This window comes from Podarcis cretensis (assembly GCF_951804945.1).
Source record: "Podarcis cretensis genome assembly, chromosome: 1".
Classification (NCBI taxonomy): domain Eukaryota; kingdom Metazoa; phylum Chordata; class Lepidosauria; order Squamata; family Lacertidae; genus Podarcis; species Podarcis cretensis.
Window position 1 is genome coordinate 108,016,128 of NC_137170.1, and position 17,963 is coordinate 108,034,090.

Here is a 17,963-nt window from a genome sequence, read left to right on the forward strand (position 1 = left end):
TGACGGTGCCGAAAGATATGTATTGAAGGCACCAGGCTAGCTTCCCTGAGTTTTGTGTGAGGAAAACTAACATGGATATGTGGGCTGATTCATAAAGTGTTTACGGCATAATAATAATAATAATAATAATAATAATTTATTATTTGTACCCCGCCCATCTGGCTGGGTTTCCCCAGCCACTCTGGGCGGCTTCCAACAGAGATGAAAAATACACTAAAATATCACATATTAAAAACTTCCCTGAACAGGGCTGCCTTCAGATGTTTTCTGAATGTCAGGTAGTTGTCCATCGCCTTGACATCCGATGGGAGGGCATTCCACAGGGCGGGCGCCACCACCGAGAAGGCCCTCTGCCTGGTTCCCTGCAACTTGGCCTCTCGCAGTGAGGGAACCGCCAGAAGGCCCTCGGAGCTGGACCTCAGTGTCCGGGCAGACCGATGGGGGAGGAGACGCTCCTTCAGATATACTGGACCGAGGCCATTTAGGGCTTTAAAGGTCAGCACCAACACTTTGAATTGTGCTCGGAAACGTACTGGGAGCCAATGTAGGTCTTTCAAGACCGGTGTTATATGGTCTCGGCGGCCGCTCCCAGTCACCAGTCTAGCTGCCGCATTCTGGATTAGTTGTAGTTTCCGGGTCACCTTCAAAGGTAGCCCCACGTAGAGCGCATTGCAGTAGTCCAAGCGGGAGATAACCAGAGCATGTACCACTCTGGCGAGACAGTCTGCAGGCAGATAGGGTCTCAGCCTACGTACCAGATGGAGCTGGTAAACAGCTGCCCTGGATACAGATTTGACCTGTGCCTCCATGGACAGCTGTGAGTCCAAAATGACTCCCAGGCTGCGCACCTGGTCCTTCAGGGGCACAGTTACCCCATTCAGGACCAGGGAATCCTCCACACCTGCCCGCCTCCTGTCCCCCAAAAACAGTACTTCTGTCTTGTCAGGATTCAACCTCAATCTAACAGCTAAAAGGTAGTCTTAAGCAAGTTGACTCCAGGCCTGCGGCTGCTGTATCGACCTGCATTACGTGACTGGCCTAAAGAAGTGCTTTGAATGCTTGAAATGTTCTATATAAATGCTATGTATTAATAGTAGTGGATTCAAAGATGTCCCTCCACAAGGGGCAAACAAGGTGTCATGACACCCGGGGCGGGGCATTGCTACATAGGGCATATGTGCGGCAGCGCCACGTACGACGCATGCGGCGTACGTTGCGATGCCACACATGTGCTGTGCATAGCGGTTTGCCGGTGCCGCCGCTCCAGCACCATATGGACGGTCCCGGGATCCTCTGCTTGCGGAAGATCCTCTACATATGGCAGCGGCACGATGGCTGCTCGCTCCGCCATGGCGGGGTGAGACCCTGCGGGGTGCCTTCTTGTCACCCCCCCCCCAGACATGGCACCTGGGGTGCATCCCCGTTGCGAGGCCACTGCCCTTCACTTGTGGACAAGGGGATCTTCAGCTCATGGGAAGCGGCGCTAGAACATCATGCAAGGAAAATGTGTGGCGGTGGGGAATCTGAAATATGTTCTTCCACTTTCAAGGTTGTGTACGCATAAGAGCCCAAGAAGAAGCATGAGAGCTGCTGTAGAACCTTCTTCTTATAGCCCTGCACAAACTCATGTGCATCATCTGCAGAACAGTGCTCCTCTTCTTCCACTTGGGTCTCTTGCTTTAGGCTAGAAAATCCCATTGAACCATTGCATCATCTCTTCCTGCATTTCATCTGCAGTATGGCTAACTGGAAGAGAACACATAGTTAAAACAGGATCTTAGCCAACAGCTGAGTAAGGTGTGTGGCATCTCAGCCCACCTTTACCAAGGAGCCAAGGAGGCTTGTTTCCTCTGTATATCACTTTACATGGCCTTGCCAGAGCACAACATCTACAGGAACTGGCTGCTAATTCACAGCTTTGTTGGATTGCTCCAGCCCTCAAGTGGTGTGGGATTTGCGCTCCAGCTCCTACCATTTATGGCGGGTAGCCAACATGGTGCCGTCCAGGTGTTTTGGACTACAACTCCCATGAGCCCTAGCCAGTATGGCTCTATGGTAAGGGAAGATGGCATTTGTAGTCCACTAAACCAGAGGGCACCATGTTGGCTAATCCTGCTTGATGGTATCCTTGTCTTGTAGCGGGATCCCCGTACTCAATCCAGCTCAGAGGTTCTGTCTTGTCTAGGGCATCCATTATTCACCTATAAAGTGACAGAACTCTCAGACAACGATATCTTTTTTACACTCTGCAGTTAATACATGCTTAAAACTGGACAGCTGGGGCAATTACTCGCAGCTATTTGCATGGTTGCTACGGCTACAGCCCACATCATCCACCTACTATAATGAACAAAACGAGTACACTCAAAAGCATTCAGTAGAGACGGAAGGCGGGAGCAGCTGAAAAACAAATATTTTGGCCTTTATTCTTTTGCAATGCTGGCTACTCTGAGCTATTACACCTTCAGTCTTAGATGGAGCCCAGGATTGTGTGTGCAATCTGGTTTATACACTGTATAATAAGCTCAGGGTCAGTCTCTCCCTTTGCCTTATTCCTCAGCATTTCTCAATAGGCAACTGACTTTGTTTCAGCGACAACTCCTGCCTGTGCAGATCATTTGCTCTGCTGCTGAGTGAAAAGTAGATTGATCTCATCCTAAACATAGTTAAGCCGAGGAATTTGTCTGTATAAGAAATAATACACACCATGCAGAAATAAACAAACAAACGTGTGTATTAATTGAGCAACAGGTTTTTGCCCCCAGTGCCAACTAAATCCTGTTTAGCAGGAAAATGTGTGTCATTTCATTACAGCTACTGGTCTCTTTGGGAAAGTACTTTGACATGATCTTGGGAAAATGGTAAATAGTTTAAAGGCTTTTTATGTGTAAATGTAGATAAGATTTAATTAATTTAATGTTAATACAATGCAAGCGTTTCCCAGTAGGTTCTTACATTTTTATATTCTTCATTAATAGTCCCTGTGTCCCTCTGCTCTCATTAATTCTGTTCTTCAGATACATGTCCTCATATAAGTACCTCCTGCATGACTTTCTTACACTCTGATGATGTTAGTGTGACTAATCTCATATAAATTTCAACCCTTAATCCAGTTGATGTCGCCTGTAGTTTCGGCTGCAGCAGTGGCTCTGGTTCTGCCTCTTAGAAGATGTAAAAACAGATCCCTGATCCGAAGATGGGCATTCCTATTTTCTTTGAGAACAGTGTTAACATAGATTCTGCCTGCAGCAGTTACATCATTGGATGTAACATTCAAAAGGATGTAAACTATCCAACACCGTAGCTAAAGGAGCTTTTCCTTGAATTCAAAAATTAAAGGTAGACACGTTGGCTGTAAGAAAAAACCCCAAAATCCACATTAGGGTAATACCTTTATTGCACCAACCAGTACTCTTACTCAGGCTAGAGTAAAACAAAGCAAGGCAAGGGTTGGGGCATTGGCTGGTGGTAACATCATGAATCTGTATCTGTTGATAGCCGTAAGGAAGAAATTAACAGGAGGCAGCAAACATTTTTCAGTGCAGTGCAGGCATCTGGTTGCATCAAGGCCTACGGGGAAGAAGAAATAAAGCAATGGCAGATTCCAAATGAATTTTTAAAAAACCCAATTGTTACCCAGGTCTGCCTCATTGCTTAGATGAAACACGCAGATTTATTGAAGATGAGAATAAAAAGAAACCAGATAGTCTTATATATCTGAAGATATTTATATAGTCGTACCTTGGTTTTTGAACAGCTTAGTTCTTTAGCTCCGAAACGCCGCAAACCTGGAAGTGACTGTTCCGGTTTGCGAACTATTTTTGGAAGCTGAACGTTGGATGGGGCTTCCATGGCTTCCGATTGGCTGCAGAAGCTTCCTGCAGCTAATCAGAAGCCACGCTTTGGTTTCCAAACATTTTGGAAGTTGTACGGACTTCCGGAATGGATTCCATTCGACTTCCAAGGTACGACTGTATATCTGAAGTCTTTATATATATCTGAAGATCACAGGGCAGTTTACAATATAAAAACACAACAATATATAGCATAATAGCAAACAATAACAATAACCCCACTACCACCACTGTTTAAAAGGCCATGGATAATTTAATTATTAACCAAAGGCCTGGGAGAAAAGGAATGTTTTTGCCTGGTGCCTAAAGATATGCAATGAAGCGCCAATTGAGCCTCCCAGGGGAGCGCATGCCACAAACAGGGAGACACTGCAGAAAAGGCCTATTCTCATGTTGCCACCTTTTGGACCTCTTGTGGAGGAGGCACATGAAGAAGGGCCTCAAAAGATGATTGCAGGGTCCAGGTAGGTTCATAAGCAGAGAGGCGGCCCTTGATGTATTGCAGGCCTGAGCTGTATAGGTCAAAGCCAGTACTTTGAATTGCATATTTGTGTTTCAGTGTGCACCATCCTGGAATCCATATCTAGATGTAGGTGTGGTTCAGAAAGTGTAAAAATAATTTTCGCCAGGTGGGTTAAGGTAAGTCATTCTCTGTCATAGACCTACAGTCCCACCTGGAACATGGAGTTAATAAAAGTACTCTATTTTACGACATTGTTCTGTGATGTAGGTGAAGCTCTGTGAATGTCCTGAAATGCTTTATAAATGTTAAATAGTATTACTGTATGCTAGAATCTCACCCTGATTGTATTCTGGAATTTTCTGTTATTTGTCAGAGTAATTTTTGAAAGAAGATCGAACAGGCAGTGATAGAAATGGGCAAGAGAGTGGGATTTGAAATCATTTACCATTTTTCTCAATTTTGGTTCTTCTAGCGATTCCATGATATTAAAAAAGAACGTAAATGATCTCCCAGCAATCTTTGCAAAGAATACACTCAGCCTCTCTGTAGTTCTGCTTATTTTATGCCAATTTAGAAACCTTATTTGAAAACTTACTGAAAGTTTTTTGAAGATTCTGAGTCTGTATATTAAATTTCTAAGTTTTCCTGCCTCTCTAAATCAATAGTGAATTCATTTTGAAAAGTAATTACTTGTCTGCCATGGTTTACCTTACAAGTCCATGTTGACACCTACTTTTTAAGCTCTGCTTCTCCAAATGTATTCTTAAGCTGTATATAAATATCATCTCAAAGACTTCTTAGTTGTAGAACTTACACTTCAGGTGTATGTAATTGTCATCTTCTCTTGGAGAGGCACTTCACATATGACATTTTTCCTTCAACAGGAAAATATCTGCAGGAAAAAACATGTGCACAGTTATGTATGAGAGTGAATGAGTTTCTGTTTGGATGTAACTATATGGGTATTTTATTATTATCAAGCTTAGAAGCTAATTCACAACAACCTGTGATTTGACTACTGCTTGAGTTACTATACTTTGCATTAAAACAGGTCTATCTTACTCAGATGCCAGCTATTATTATTATTATTATTATTATTATTATTATTATTATTATTATAATTATATCTCACTTTTCCTCCAAGGAGCTCAAGGTAGCATGCATGGTTCCCCCCTCTCCAGTTTATCCTCACGGCAACCCTGTGAGGTAGGTTAGACTGAAAGATGGCGGCAGGCTCAAGGTCACCCAGTGAGCTTCATGCCTATGTGCCAGTTTGAATCCTGGTCTCCAAAGTTCAACACTCCAACCATTGCACCACACTCCAATGTGTTTGGTTGTTCCTCCCCATTGTCCGCTTCATTACAGTCTCTAGCGGCTCTTTCTGCCTCCTTAAAGTGTGGGGCTTACAATCCCTATCCAACTAACCACATGGACCAGCTGCCAGGTTAAAGGCTGACACACACACACACACTAAAAAAAACCCCACTTTTTAAATCTAGGATAAAAACACTATTGCCTGGCCTTTTACGTTCCCTTTCACCAAACAACACCATCTTTCCATGAGATTAGGTCACTTCAGCTGTGCTGCAAACTAATATAGAGAGCAGATACCCAAAGACAGCAAGTTGAGCCAGAGAACACAGGCCATGTAGAAAACATTTAAAAGGATATTCCTGTTTTTTTAGAGATTGTGAACATAATACTACTACACATATAACTTTCTCTCTTATTTGCATGGTTGTGCCTCATGTGGCCACTTAACACTCTTCCTTTCTCAGAATAACAGATGCTGGAAGGGAAACGGGAAACTGCTTGTGAGCTTTCCAAAAGCTTTCCTTTGAACCCTAGTTGTGCTCTGTATAAGTTCTGTGAGTTCTGCAACAAGTGTCCCCAGTGTTATTCATATGTCTCCTAAACAAGTGCTTCTTAGTATTTTATTTCTGCCTTTTTTCTTTTTGCTCTGAATGTTTTAAGGGATATGTGAATTTTTTTTAAAAAAAACACAAATTTGCTTTATTCCAGCCCCGATAATATGGGACTCCTTGACCCATCCACTAGTGATGGCAGAGTGATTTTCTTCTTGCCATGGCAAAAGATGACTATTGCTGGTACCACGGATACTGCAACCGAAGTCACAAGTCACCCAATTCCTACAGAAGAAGATATCAATTTCATTTTGACGGAAGTGCGCAACTATCTTAGTTGCGATGTTGAAGGTAATTTTCGGTAAAATTAGCTCCAAGAATACTTCTGGGTCTATAAACTGTGTTCTTTCCATAAACTGTGAAAAGCCATGCAGCACTTTTAAATTCCGGCAAATGGATTATGGCAAAAGCTTTTGTGGCTATAGGTGCCTGAGATGTTATATTGAGTTGCAGGTATATACTGTATGCACACAGTTGTGGGATGGAGGAACAGACTTTAAATAAACAAGTTGGGTGGAAATGAAATGCTGGAAGGGTAGTTTGGTGAGTATGTCCTACAGTGGTGATATCCAACCCATCCAGTTAGATGAACTCTGAGTCGCAGTGGAGCATCATTGGAACAGTTTCAGTAAAGTAGGTTAGGCTGAAAAATAGGATCACTATGGAGCTCCATGACTGAAGCTGATTGCTGCGTTCCTTTGGTGTTTTCACACACAATGCAAAAGGCAGGTGTGCCTCCCTAAATCTGCAGTGAGGAAATGTTAAAGATGCACACCTGCCCTTTGTACTGCAGCAGGCATCAGTGTTGCTTAGCTGTTGTGTAAAAAGTATGAGGCAGTTTTGTCTAATGATCTGAATATGGATTTGTTACATCTAATCCCTGCCCCCGACTATGGCACCATATCATATGATAGTCACATACCTGTCTTCACATGCCTGGGAAAGTAATTCAGAGATATGTGACTTTTGCTCGACGTACCTTTAGAGTAATAGGGTGTGTAAGAAAGGTTAAGTCAATTATTCCAGCACAAACTACTGTTCATGGCCTGGCACAATCACAAACATAAATTAGAAATTTCTAATTAGTATTTTAAATGATAAATCAGACACTGATTATATTATATAATAGTATAATGGAGTATTTGCATTTCAATATCACCCCAGATGTGCAAGCTCGCCATATAGTTAGGGATGCACTGAAAGCAACTGCTGGGGGGATTTGTATAGCAACATCAGCAAGAAGACAAAAAATCATCATCATCATCACCATCACCATTTATTATTTATTGAATTTATATACCGCCCTATACCCAGAGTTCTCATTATAAATATTCAGGATTTGGAAACCCAACATAAAAATAGGAGATATTCAGCAATTTTATCAATGTGTGGAATTCTAATAATTGTATTTATACCTTCAGAGTATTTAATCCACATTAAGTGGTAGGATTTGTAAGAGGTGAGTGTAGCTGCTAGCTTTCAGTAGATCCTTAGGCACTAGAGAAATAGGAAGTCTCTCCTTTAGCTGTGATTCAGTTTCACCCTGCATAGCTTGATTTTAAAAAAAAATAATTAAGAAATCCGCCAGCAACAACTTCCTGTGGTATTCAGCTTCTTTAGAATAATCTAAAACTAGGAAAGTTATTTCCCGCCACCCATCTCAACAAGGGGAACACCGGGAAGCTAAAATGGCACACTGTTTGTTTAATATAGGACAGAGGTAGCCAATATGGTGCCATCCAGATGTTTTGGATACAATCCCCATTGTCCCTGACTATTGACCCAGTCTGATAGTTCACAACATCTAATGGGCGCCATATTGGCTATTCCTGTTATAGGACATTGAAGAATCTTCTGATAATCAGCCAACTGGAATCAGATTTGAGTATTGAGATACACAAGAAGCTTCAGATTTCATTACCAAGCCCCTGAATCATCTAGTTCTTTTAAAATGATTCTATAAAAAGGCATGAACTCTAAGTTGCCCTTTGTAGGTGTTGACAGAGGCTGAATATTCATATTCAGCAACCTCCTCTCCACAGACTGAAAATTCTAGATTGCTTGTTTGTTCTTCCTTGAAATGGGTAATTGATAGTTCTGTTATTGTTGTAGCCATTAAAGAAAAATGGTCTACCGGAGAGGGGGGGGGAACCCCTATCATTAGGTCCCTCGTGCAGAAATTAATAAAGAGCTGTGGTTTGTCAGGCAAGGTGGTTGGTTACACTAAGCTGCAGCTTGGAGAATTGATTAAGACAGGATTTTTTGCAGGGCAGTTCTGCCGAAGTAGTTTTCTTGAGCGTTTAATTCTTTTGAAAGTAACCAACCTGGGTTGCACACTGTTTTTCCACATGTGTAATTAGTCGTGTTTATAGATTGTCTGTTAGAGAATTAACAATTGTCCTGGCCGTATCAACTCACTGCAGACCTGCCTTTTTGCTGCCAAAGACAGTGGCAGGGTTATCAACTTACACAGGCTTGGATGTGTTCCAGCTGTTTAATTATAGTGTCACACATGCTGCCTTTTTCTAGTTTCATTAATTTATAAATGTAATATGGTATCTTATTTCTGTGATTAGCACTTCATTCTGGTGGGTTAAACATGCTGGCAGAACAACATTGATTTCTCAGATCTCTTCTCTGTTCTTTCGGGATATTTTTACAAGGCATTATTGATTTTTCTGTTAACACTCCTGTGAAAGCAGTATCTTAAAATATGTAACCCTCTCCCCCCACCAGACCCTGACACACAGGCCTTTGTGTAAGATTGCTTTTATCCATCGTTAAGTAAGAGGATGAAATTAGTTTTACAGACTTTTGCTTTCATTTAGGGGAGGTTAATAGTAAAACATCTGCTCTGTGAGTGAGAAGGGAGTCTTGAGGTAACATTATGGTCTTTATTGTGGCCGGGTCCTTTTCACTTTTTAAAGGGTCACTTGGGTGCTGTTGTTGGATAAACAAGATGCTGGTTTTTGGAGGGTGTCATGGTTATCATCCAAGCAGCGGTTGTGACAATTGCACCAAAATGTACACACGTCTAGCATAGCACTGCTGATTGTGTCTCTGAGGGCTAGTTTAGGCCTTTTTCAAAGTACAAATTGAAACATTATGAGAAGCTGTAGAACTGTGGACCAAAGACTGTAAAAGTACTTTGATATTTAAAGTTTGTCCAATAGAGCTTCATGCAGCACATAGTATTAGTATTATTTATTCAATTTATATACAGTGGTACCTCGGGTTACATACGCTTCAGGTTACATGCGCTTCAGGTTACAGACTCTGCTGACCCAGAAATATTACCTCGGGTTAAGAACTTTGCTTCAGGATGAGAACAGAAATCGTGCAGCGGTGGCGCAGTGGTACCTCAGGTTAGCATTAGCTAAAGTGGTACCTCAGGTTAAGAACAGTTTCAGGTTAAGAACAGACCTCCAGAACGAATTAAGTTCTTAACCCGAGGTACCACAGTAGTGCCCTTCATCTGAAGTCCCCAGGCTGGAGTACAATTTTGAAAACATAATTTACATAGCATAGTAATTTTAAGAAAAATCACAGAAAAATAATAATAGTGGTCTCCCCACTTTTAAAAGGCCATAGATTATTGAGTAGCTCACTCTCACATGAGTCATGACCACCAGCTTAGATGAATGGATAAATTCATGGAGGAGAAAGCTTATCCATGATAGCTATGGCCATGATAGCTATACTTTCCTTCCACAGCTGGAGACAGCAGTGCTTCCGAATGCCAGTTGCTGGAGACCACAGAAAGGGAGAGAGCTCTTGTGCTCAAGTCCTGCTTGTGTGTTTCCCACAAGCATCTGGTTGGCCACTGTGAAAACAGGATGCTGGGCTAGATGGGCCAATGGCTGGATCCAGCAGGATCTTCTTAGGTTCTTGTTACTTCTCCAGGACTCTGTGTGTGCTTGATTTTGAGGTCAGGGCTCCTACAAGATTTGCTGATGTCCACGTGGAGATAGCAACTAGCTGCCTTGGGTGTTGTTCATGGAAAGGCGGAATATAAATTTGACTACTAAGTACTAGTAACAGAGACTAGGGCCCTGTGGGACTTGACATCTTTCCGCAGGGCCTGCAAGACAGAGCTGTTCCACCAGGCCTTTGGCCAGGGCACAGCCTGACTCCCTCCTTTGGCAATCCTCACAGAACTCTTGCCCAATGTTTGCCATTAATCTGATTGGAATTAATTTTATAATGAAATGATTTTAGAATGTTTTATCATTTTACTGTTGTTAGCCGCTCTGAGCCCGGCTTTGGCTGGGGAGGGCGGGATAGAAATAAAATTTATTAGTATTATTATTATTATTATTTAAAGCTAATATGATCGGAGGCAAGTGCAATATAACTGCTGATCAGCAGACCATCATGCTTAGTTGCCTAAAATATTTTCTTCCTCTTTTGAGACCCAACAGTGTTCCTTTTTTCACAATCATGGTCTTTCAATATTGGGTTAATTGCACATACTTCATTTTTTTCATTGTAAAGCACATACATTTTATTCTGACTTTCTTCCAAGGAGATTAGGGCAGTTTAAGATTTCACACCCATTTTATCTGTGCAACAGCCCTGTGGCATATGTTAAGCTTGAGACTGGGAAAGTGACTGACTCAAGGACACACAGTTTCATGATAGAGCAGGGATTTGAGTTGTCTTATGTCTAACACCCATTTTTACTTTGCTCCCCTGGGTCTAGGGACATTTCTGTTGTGCGTTCATTGGGTTTGTTCAGACCTTCAAACCATTGCATCAGTATCCTTCAGATTAAGGGACATGGGCCGATGAAGGAATAACGCAGAGGAAGAAGCAATATGCAAAAGGAGCCTTCATAAAATTTGCCAAAATTCTCCATTTCTTCCTTCCCTTTTTGGAAGGTAAAGGCTCTTCTCAGTTAGGTGAACTCTGTATATATTTGTATGTGAATGGGGCAGAGTTTTGTATTAACTACATATGGTATTGAATGCTTACAGTGGCAAAGCTGTTCCCTCACCCGACTCACTTTGTATATTATATTGCTATAGCAGTCATTCTGTGAACTGGCCCTTGGATGGTTGTGCTTTGATATGATTTATTATTTTATGAAAAGTCCTACAGCGTTTTACAGCCTTCCTCTCTGCTGGAAAAAGACCTTATGTGGAGGGACATTGGGCCATAGTGTAGAAACTATATATTGAAACTACCTCAATTATATTGTCAAAATAAATGACACCTTCTGTGATATTAAGTATGAGGCTCTACAGTTGTTCATTAAATCTGCGTTTCTCAGCTTCCATTGGGAGATTTCCCTTTTAAATCTGGCAGAAGTAAAGACTGCACGCTCACTCGCCTGACTGCCATCCTAGGTTGGAAAACACTGAAGCAAATCTGTTGATGGGTTGTTATGCTTTAGTCCTTCCTGAAGCATATTGAGGGTAACAACAACAACAACACTTGCTGTGTGCTGCTTCATTTTGTGTTTTTCGTTTTGGACCAGTGATGTCAGGTTATGTAGTCTTATAGAACATACTTCCTCTTCAGATTCCTGTCCCACTTTACAGTCTACTGTAGGCTTGCAAACCTGTTTTCAATAGAAGCGCTAAGAAAAATACTTTTGTAATTAGAGGCCCTAGCAGTGAGTGTTGAGTTAGATTAAACGTTTTCCAGGAAATAAAACAAAAGAAGGGAAGTGTGCTCTAAAAAGAGAATAGATGCAATGATAGTAAACTATAGTGCACATAAAATACTTCGTCATAAGTTTAAAACATCTGTGGCAATAGTCTGTTCACTGGACATAGCTACAGAAGGCAATAAGAGGTTGTCATTCTGTGTCTCTCCCCCCCCCCCCCCATATATATATTTTCAGATTTGCTCCACTTTGGGTAAAGTTCAATTTACATTTGTGTGACAGTGCTTACCTGTTTTTATCCTCTACCCTTTCTGTTCTGGTGCCACTAGTGGTCACAATCTAATGATCCTGTGGAGGTTATAGCTGTATTGATAAACAGACAAAGAATTTTTATTTATTTACTCAAAGCAACTTACATTAAAACCAGTTTAAAAGAACCAATAAAAAAACCTAAAAACACATCCATACAAATAAAAGGCATGGCTTACAGATCCCATCTTACTAAAACGAGGCCATAATGCCGCTTTTCAAATTAAGGGCCAAAAGCCTGGGTAAAGAGAAAAGTCTTTTCTGGGTACCTAAAAATAGATAAAGATGGCACCAGGCATGTAATATTTACACAAGAGGGGAATCCCCAGTGAAAAGGCCCAGTCCTGTGTCTCTAGCCTCTGAACCTTCCATGGAAGGGGGCACATGAATTATCACAGAATCTGGGGTGGTTCATTTAAGGGAGAGGCGGTCCTTGAGGATCTGGGGTCCTGAACTGCATAATTGGTCAGATGCTTGTTAGGAAGATAGAGCAATTATAGCCAGTAAATGTAGAAGCAGCCGGAGTATTTATTTTCATTTTATTTGTTACATTAATTCCCCTTTAAGAAACTGATGAGTGGCATTGTAGTCACACTGGGTCAGTTGAGACATATCATTTCCCCATCGTCCCAAACATGGTTTCAAGGGTTGGGATCATGCTGCAAGCTTGCAGACTTCCTCTGGCTAAAAAAAAAAAGTATGAACACATAATTTTTAAAATGCAACGAAGCGGTCTAAAGGAAATGATGTGCACAATGCAAAATTCAAGGAGAAAGTAGCTCATTGCTGAGTTGGATCAGGAAGCTAAGGTGTCATGTTGCTTTCAAAAGAAGTATCTGATAAGACCCACTGATGGAGGGGGGTCCTTGGCTCTATTCTATCTTGATGACAAGTGGATAAGTAAAGTGTTTTGGTGCTTGGCCGCAGTGACATTTTCCTGACCCTTTTAAGGTGGTCCAAAAGGAAACAGCGTAACCTGAGTACTAAAAGAAATAATAAATCCAAACAGAGGGCCATAAGTGTGAAAACCGATGAATTTTAAATTTCCTTGACCTCCTTCACCTATGCAGAGCCACTCAGAAAATCTGCCTTCCACAAAATGCATGACTTGACTTGACTACAGTGTTCTTTCCCAAGATAAAAAGATAAAAATATGGTGAAACTTTTGAAGCCACTCAACACAGTCATTTTGTGCATGGCTGGCCAAGCTCGGTTTGTATGATGCGTGTGGCAAGTGGTTTATCTGAATAGTTCCAGGCATATTGTGTTTTTGCACTTGGCTACTTAAGCCACAGTACTAAAAACACAGTAACTTTGAGGTTTGCCCAAGCATATAGATTATCTGTTCTTCATTAGCATAGTGCAATTTGGAGTGAAAAAATGAGCAATTGGATTACTTGGAGTAGGTGTGTTAACTGCTGTATTTTTTGCTTGCTATGTCAGAAAGCAAGATAGAGGCAGGCTTGTTATCATTCTGCTCCTAAGAAGATAAGCACATTGTGGTTCCAGATATTCACCCTTTATCCAACAATGTGAATAGTGATAATACCAGCAACATGGCTTGCCATGCTATCCAAGTATGGCCATTGTATATATGTTTCTGGGAGGACCAGAATCTTAAAAATGATCATGGATGTTCTCAATATTCTATTGAGCTTGAAGGTAATAAGACACATGTATTGTGCTACATGTTGTCGTGCCGAGATCTAAAGTTAACTTTCTAATGACCTTTGGTGCGTGTCAATATAAACTACATGTGTACTTAGCTGCTTGTCTACTGTAGCATTGTATAGCAGAATATGCATGCTTTTGAACGGCTGTGGGAACAGATTTTTATAATGCCTTTGTGATCAAAAGGTTTCATGATGTTAAGACCTTGGTGGTTGTTAAATTTTGACATCCAGGAAATAGTTCTATATGATTTCCATTGATGCAAACTTTCATTTTGGGTAAATTAGACTATGTTTTCTTGACACCCCCCTTTTCAAAAATGAGTATACACTGCTTGAACATTAGTCATTATTGAATCAAAAGATGCAGTTTTACCTCTTCTTTCTTTACCTTTCTGTCATTAACATTTGCGGAGCTGGCAATATTATTTCTCCAAGGTTACATTGGTGGCATATTTTTAAAATTGTTGTTGTTGTTGTTACTTTCCTGAGGAAGCACTTCTGATGGGATTTCTTTTTTTCTTTTCAACCACAGTGAGGAGAGGAGATGTCTTGGCAGCATGGAGTGGGATTCGTCCCCTAGTAACAGACCCCAATTCTAAAGACACCCAATCCATATCTCGGAATCATGTGGTGCATGTTAGTGACAGCGGCCTTGTGACTATAGCAGGTACCAGACCTTCACTTTCAACCTGAGATGCTTGGGTGGGGGGAGGGGGATGAATTGGGGGAGGTGGCTGGGTTCTGCACTTGAAAGAAGCAATAAGTGGAAAGGCTAAGCCACCCTCTTCCAGCACAACTCTTGTTTTGTTTCACATGGCACCCTTCCATTACCTCTTGGTAACAGAAAACATTTGTAGACTAAGGTTTGTTAGCTCAGTTGTCTTAGCTTGATGGAAGACCCCATGAGTGCATTTTTTAGAGGGGAACAGGCACTGGCCTACAAGTGACTTAAATATGAAGGACTATGCACACTGCACACCTCAAGTCATTAGTAGCAGTACCAGTCGTACCCCTGGTGTATAAGAGACCCACCCTCATCTTTTCCCGCCAGCTACTGATGTGAGCAACAATCAGGTCTAGCTCAAGGCACAGGAACATTCTTCTAGCAAGACAGTAAGCAATAGAGGTGCTTCATAAAGCAATAGGCAATCAAAACAGCTGTGTGGCATATTCGCTGGTCCCAGGCACTCAATTCTCCCCATATAGAGCCTTTTCAACTCAGCGGTTGCACTAGCTGCAGCCAATGCAAAGATTCCGACTTATGCAATGGGGCTTTCCTTCTGCATGCACCCAACACTCTCCGCCCCCCCCCCAGATCTGCTCAGGAGAACCCCCAGAACAGCACATGGGGAGAGGAGAGGGGAGATTGTTCTGTTGTGCAAGTGGAAATGTTTGTGCCGATGGAATGATCTCCTTAGCACTAAGTTGAATGCAACACCAAGCCAACATGAAAGAGCCTTTGCTCTGACCTTAATAAACTGACAGGCTTTTTTAGTCATTGAATTCTTTATTAGTTGATCGATCATTAACTTTAATGGTCTAGCACTTGATACCGAGTGAAGTTAGTCAGATGCGTAGACTGCAGTTCTCAGTTCTGAAACAATGGGACTTTTCGAGGGAGAATAGTTTTAAGGTTTGTTACATGGGATTTGTGTTGGATTGTATCCTGACTTTGTACTTTAGAAACCCCAAACCACAAATTGTTGAGGTAGATAGGAAGTGGCGGATGCAGGGTGCCTTCAGTATCCTTTTACATTAATGTTTCCAGGTGGGAAATGGACAACCTATCGCTCGATGGCAGAGGATACAATTGATGCTGCAGTACGTGCTCACGGCCTGCGCGCGGGTCCCTGTAAGACAGTGGGTCTCTTCTTACAGGGTGGAGAGGGTTGGAGCCCGACTCTTTATATTCGACTGGTTCAAGATTATGGACTTGAGAGTGAGGTGAGGCTTGTGGTGTGGCTGGGGAAACTCAGCCAGATTGGCAAGATATAAATAATAAATTATTATTATTAAATTATTATTCTTTTTAAATCTTAAAACTTTGCCATAAAGAATACAACACCTTGGATCCGGAGAACTGTGAGCGGAGGGGAACGTTATTTTTATTTCACAATACTTGCAGCTTGATTGTACTAAAACCTCAAAGCAGTTTAGAAAAAAGGATCTTTCCTAGCCCTCTGTAGCTTCCTGCAGCCAGCCCCTTTCTCGAGGGTTTCTCGAGGACCCAGTGTGGGCTGGGTTAACTGCAGAGGGGCTGTTGGAGGAAATTACCCCATATCTGGTGGAAGCATCTTCTGTGAGCAGAGGAGTTGTGTGACTTCCATCTCACTCGCCCTCTGGATACCGGTGTTGGTAGGGACCATTGCCCTGCCCTACTAACTGATCCAAGTGTTGCCACTACAACCAGCCTACAAATGTTCAGAGGGGCCACACAGGAAGCAAAGAAGGATGGAAGAGACGGGAATGAAGGCTGGGAATGATGGAGAAGAGGAGGAGAGGGTGCAGCGGGAGAAGCTAGAGTGAGGCAAAAGGTTGGGAATTGTTGGGCAAGGGGTAGTGGAAGAAAGGGAAAGGGGCTTCCCTTCTCTCACTCAAAATGCCTCTTATTTTGGCCCTTACCTAATTCAAAGTTCTTTGTTTAGATGAAGGATTTTTTAAAAAAGCATATGCATCAAATGATTAAAAGCCAACTATAAATGTTGTTTAACTGGGGTAAATTGAGCCCTAACCCATTATTATTACTACTATCATGTCTGTTGTTTTTATTATTCTATGCTCTGTAAGCCCAATTTACACAATCCCAATTTTGATCAGTGTGCGCACCCACACGCATCCTGTCTCCTAACTGTGACAGTCGAAGAAGCCTCTTGGCTTCTCGGTCCCAAGTGAAGCTATTCTTCAAATGTGACGACAGTAGCAGAAACCTTGAAGCGTCATTAGTCTCTGTTCCATTGATACATGCATAGCCGTGTTAGTGCTAGCCTAAGCGTTCCCAGCACAAGCCGTTTCCTCCCACCCAGTCCTCATCGGATGCCGCCTTTGGCCTATTAGTTAACAGGCCACAGGAAAACTGTCAAGGGCAGCTCTGTCTAGATGGAGCTGTATTCTAGGAAGTGCCGACTGATGAAACAGTTCTTTTTTTAACCCACTCTTGATCCTGTAGGTGGCTCAACATCTCTCAAATACGTTTGGGGACAAGGCCTTTGAAGTGGCAAAGTTGGCCCAGGTGACCGGGAAGAGGTGGCCTATTGTTGGAAATCGCCTGGTTTCCGAGTTTCCTTACATTGAGTCTGAGGTATGACAGTGAGACCCTTGGTTGTCGTATTGCTTGTTTCCTTCTCCTCCCCACCCCAGTCGTGTTTAAACGCTCTGCTCTCTTGAAGATGCCGTAGCTTAGCTTATTCTGCCTACTGCCTGGTGACATCAACTAACAGAGGTAGTGCTATACACAGCGAAGTTTCCCCTGCCTCACCCTACCCTCCCCACACTTCCCCAGTTTAAATCTTGGCTCTGCCATTAGGCAAGCCAGTATCTCTCAGTCTCCATCTGCGACATCAGCGTGATAAATACTGATCTACCTTACAGGGTTGTTGTTATTATAGGGAAAGTGCTTTTAACATTCTAAATGCTTGCTGTTATCCAAGTAACTCAAATTGTCCTTCCCATTCCCCATAGGGGGGGAAAGCAGAACAGGGCTGCCGGTAGGAACTGAAGAGGGTGGTATGCTTAGGGAGAAACAAGCAGCAGGTGGAATTCTGTGTACGCGTATGAGCTAGAAAGGATGTAAAGCAGGACAGGTTTTACAGTGCAGTGAGATAAGCATGCGTTACCTGCTCGTGTGTCTGCACATCAAGCTGCTGTCAAAGGCACGGCTGCAGTGGCCAGTCAAAATGTTGGCAATCATATAAGGATCCTGGGAATATTAGGAGGAACAGGCTCAGGGCATGTAGCAGTGTGCAAAGAGTACCTTGTAAAGTGCTGATGGTGAAAGATTTACTAAGGTTAGGAAGGAATTGCAGTTCTCTAAAGAATATTTATACCTATGGATGAATCTCTCCTTCCCTGCCCAAGAGAATGTGAAGTATAACCTCTGAATTTCTGGGTGAAATGTGTTTTGATTAAATG

At 42.3% G+C, this 17,963-nt stretch overlaps 1 protein-coding gene across 3 annotated transcripts in view; it reads left to right on the top strand.

Moving 5' to 3' along the window:
• The window catches only part of GPD2 (glycerol-3-phosphate dehydrogenase 2), a 92,111-nt gene that overhangs the window by 62,125 nt on the left and 12,023 nt on the right, over positions 1-17,963 (top strand). For all 3 annotated transcript variants that reach the window (XM_079978356.1, XM_079978357.1, XM_079978358.1), the window contains exons 9-12: positions 6,340-6,533; positions 14,368-14,502; positions 15,604-15,779; positions 17,002-17,133. In XM_079978356.1, the coding sequence (XP_079834482.1) occupies positions 6,340-6,533; positions 14,368-14,502; positions 15,604-15,779; positions 17,002-17,133 (637 nt within the window). The remainder of the gene's footprint in view (positions 1-6,339; positions 6,534-14,367; positions 14,503-15,603; positions 15,780-17,001; positions 17,134-17,963) is intronic.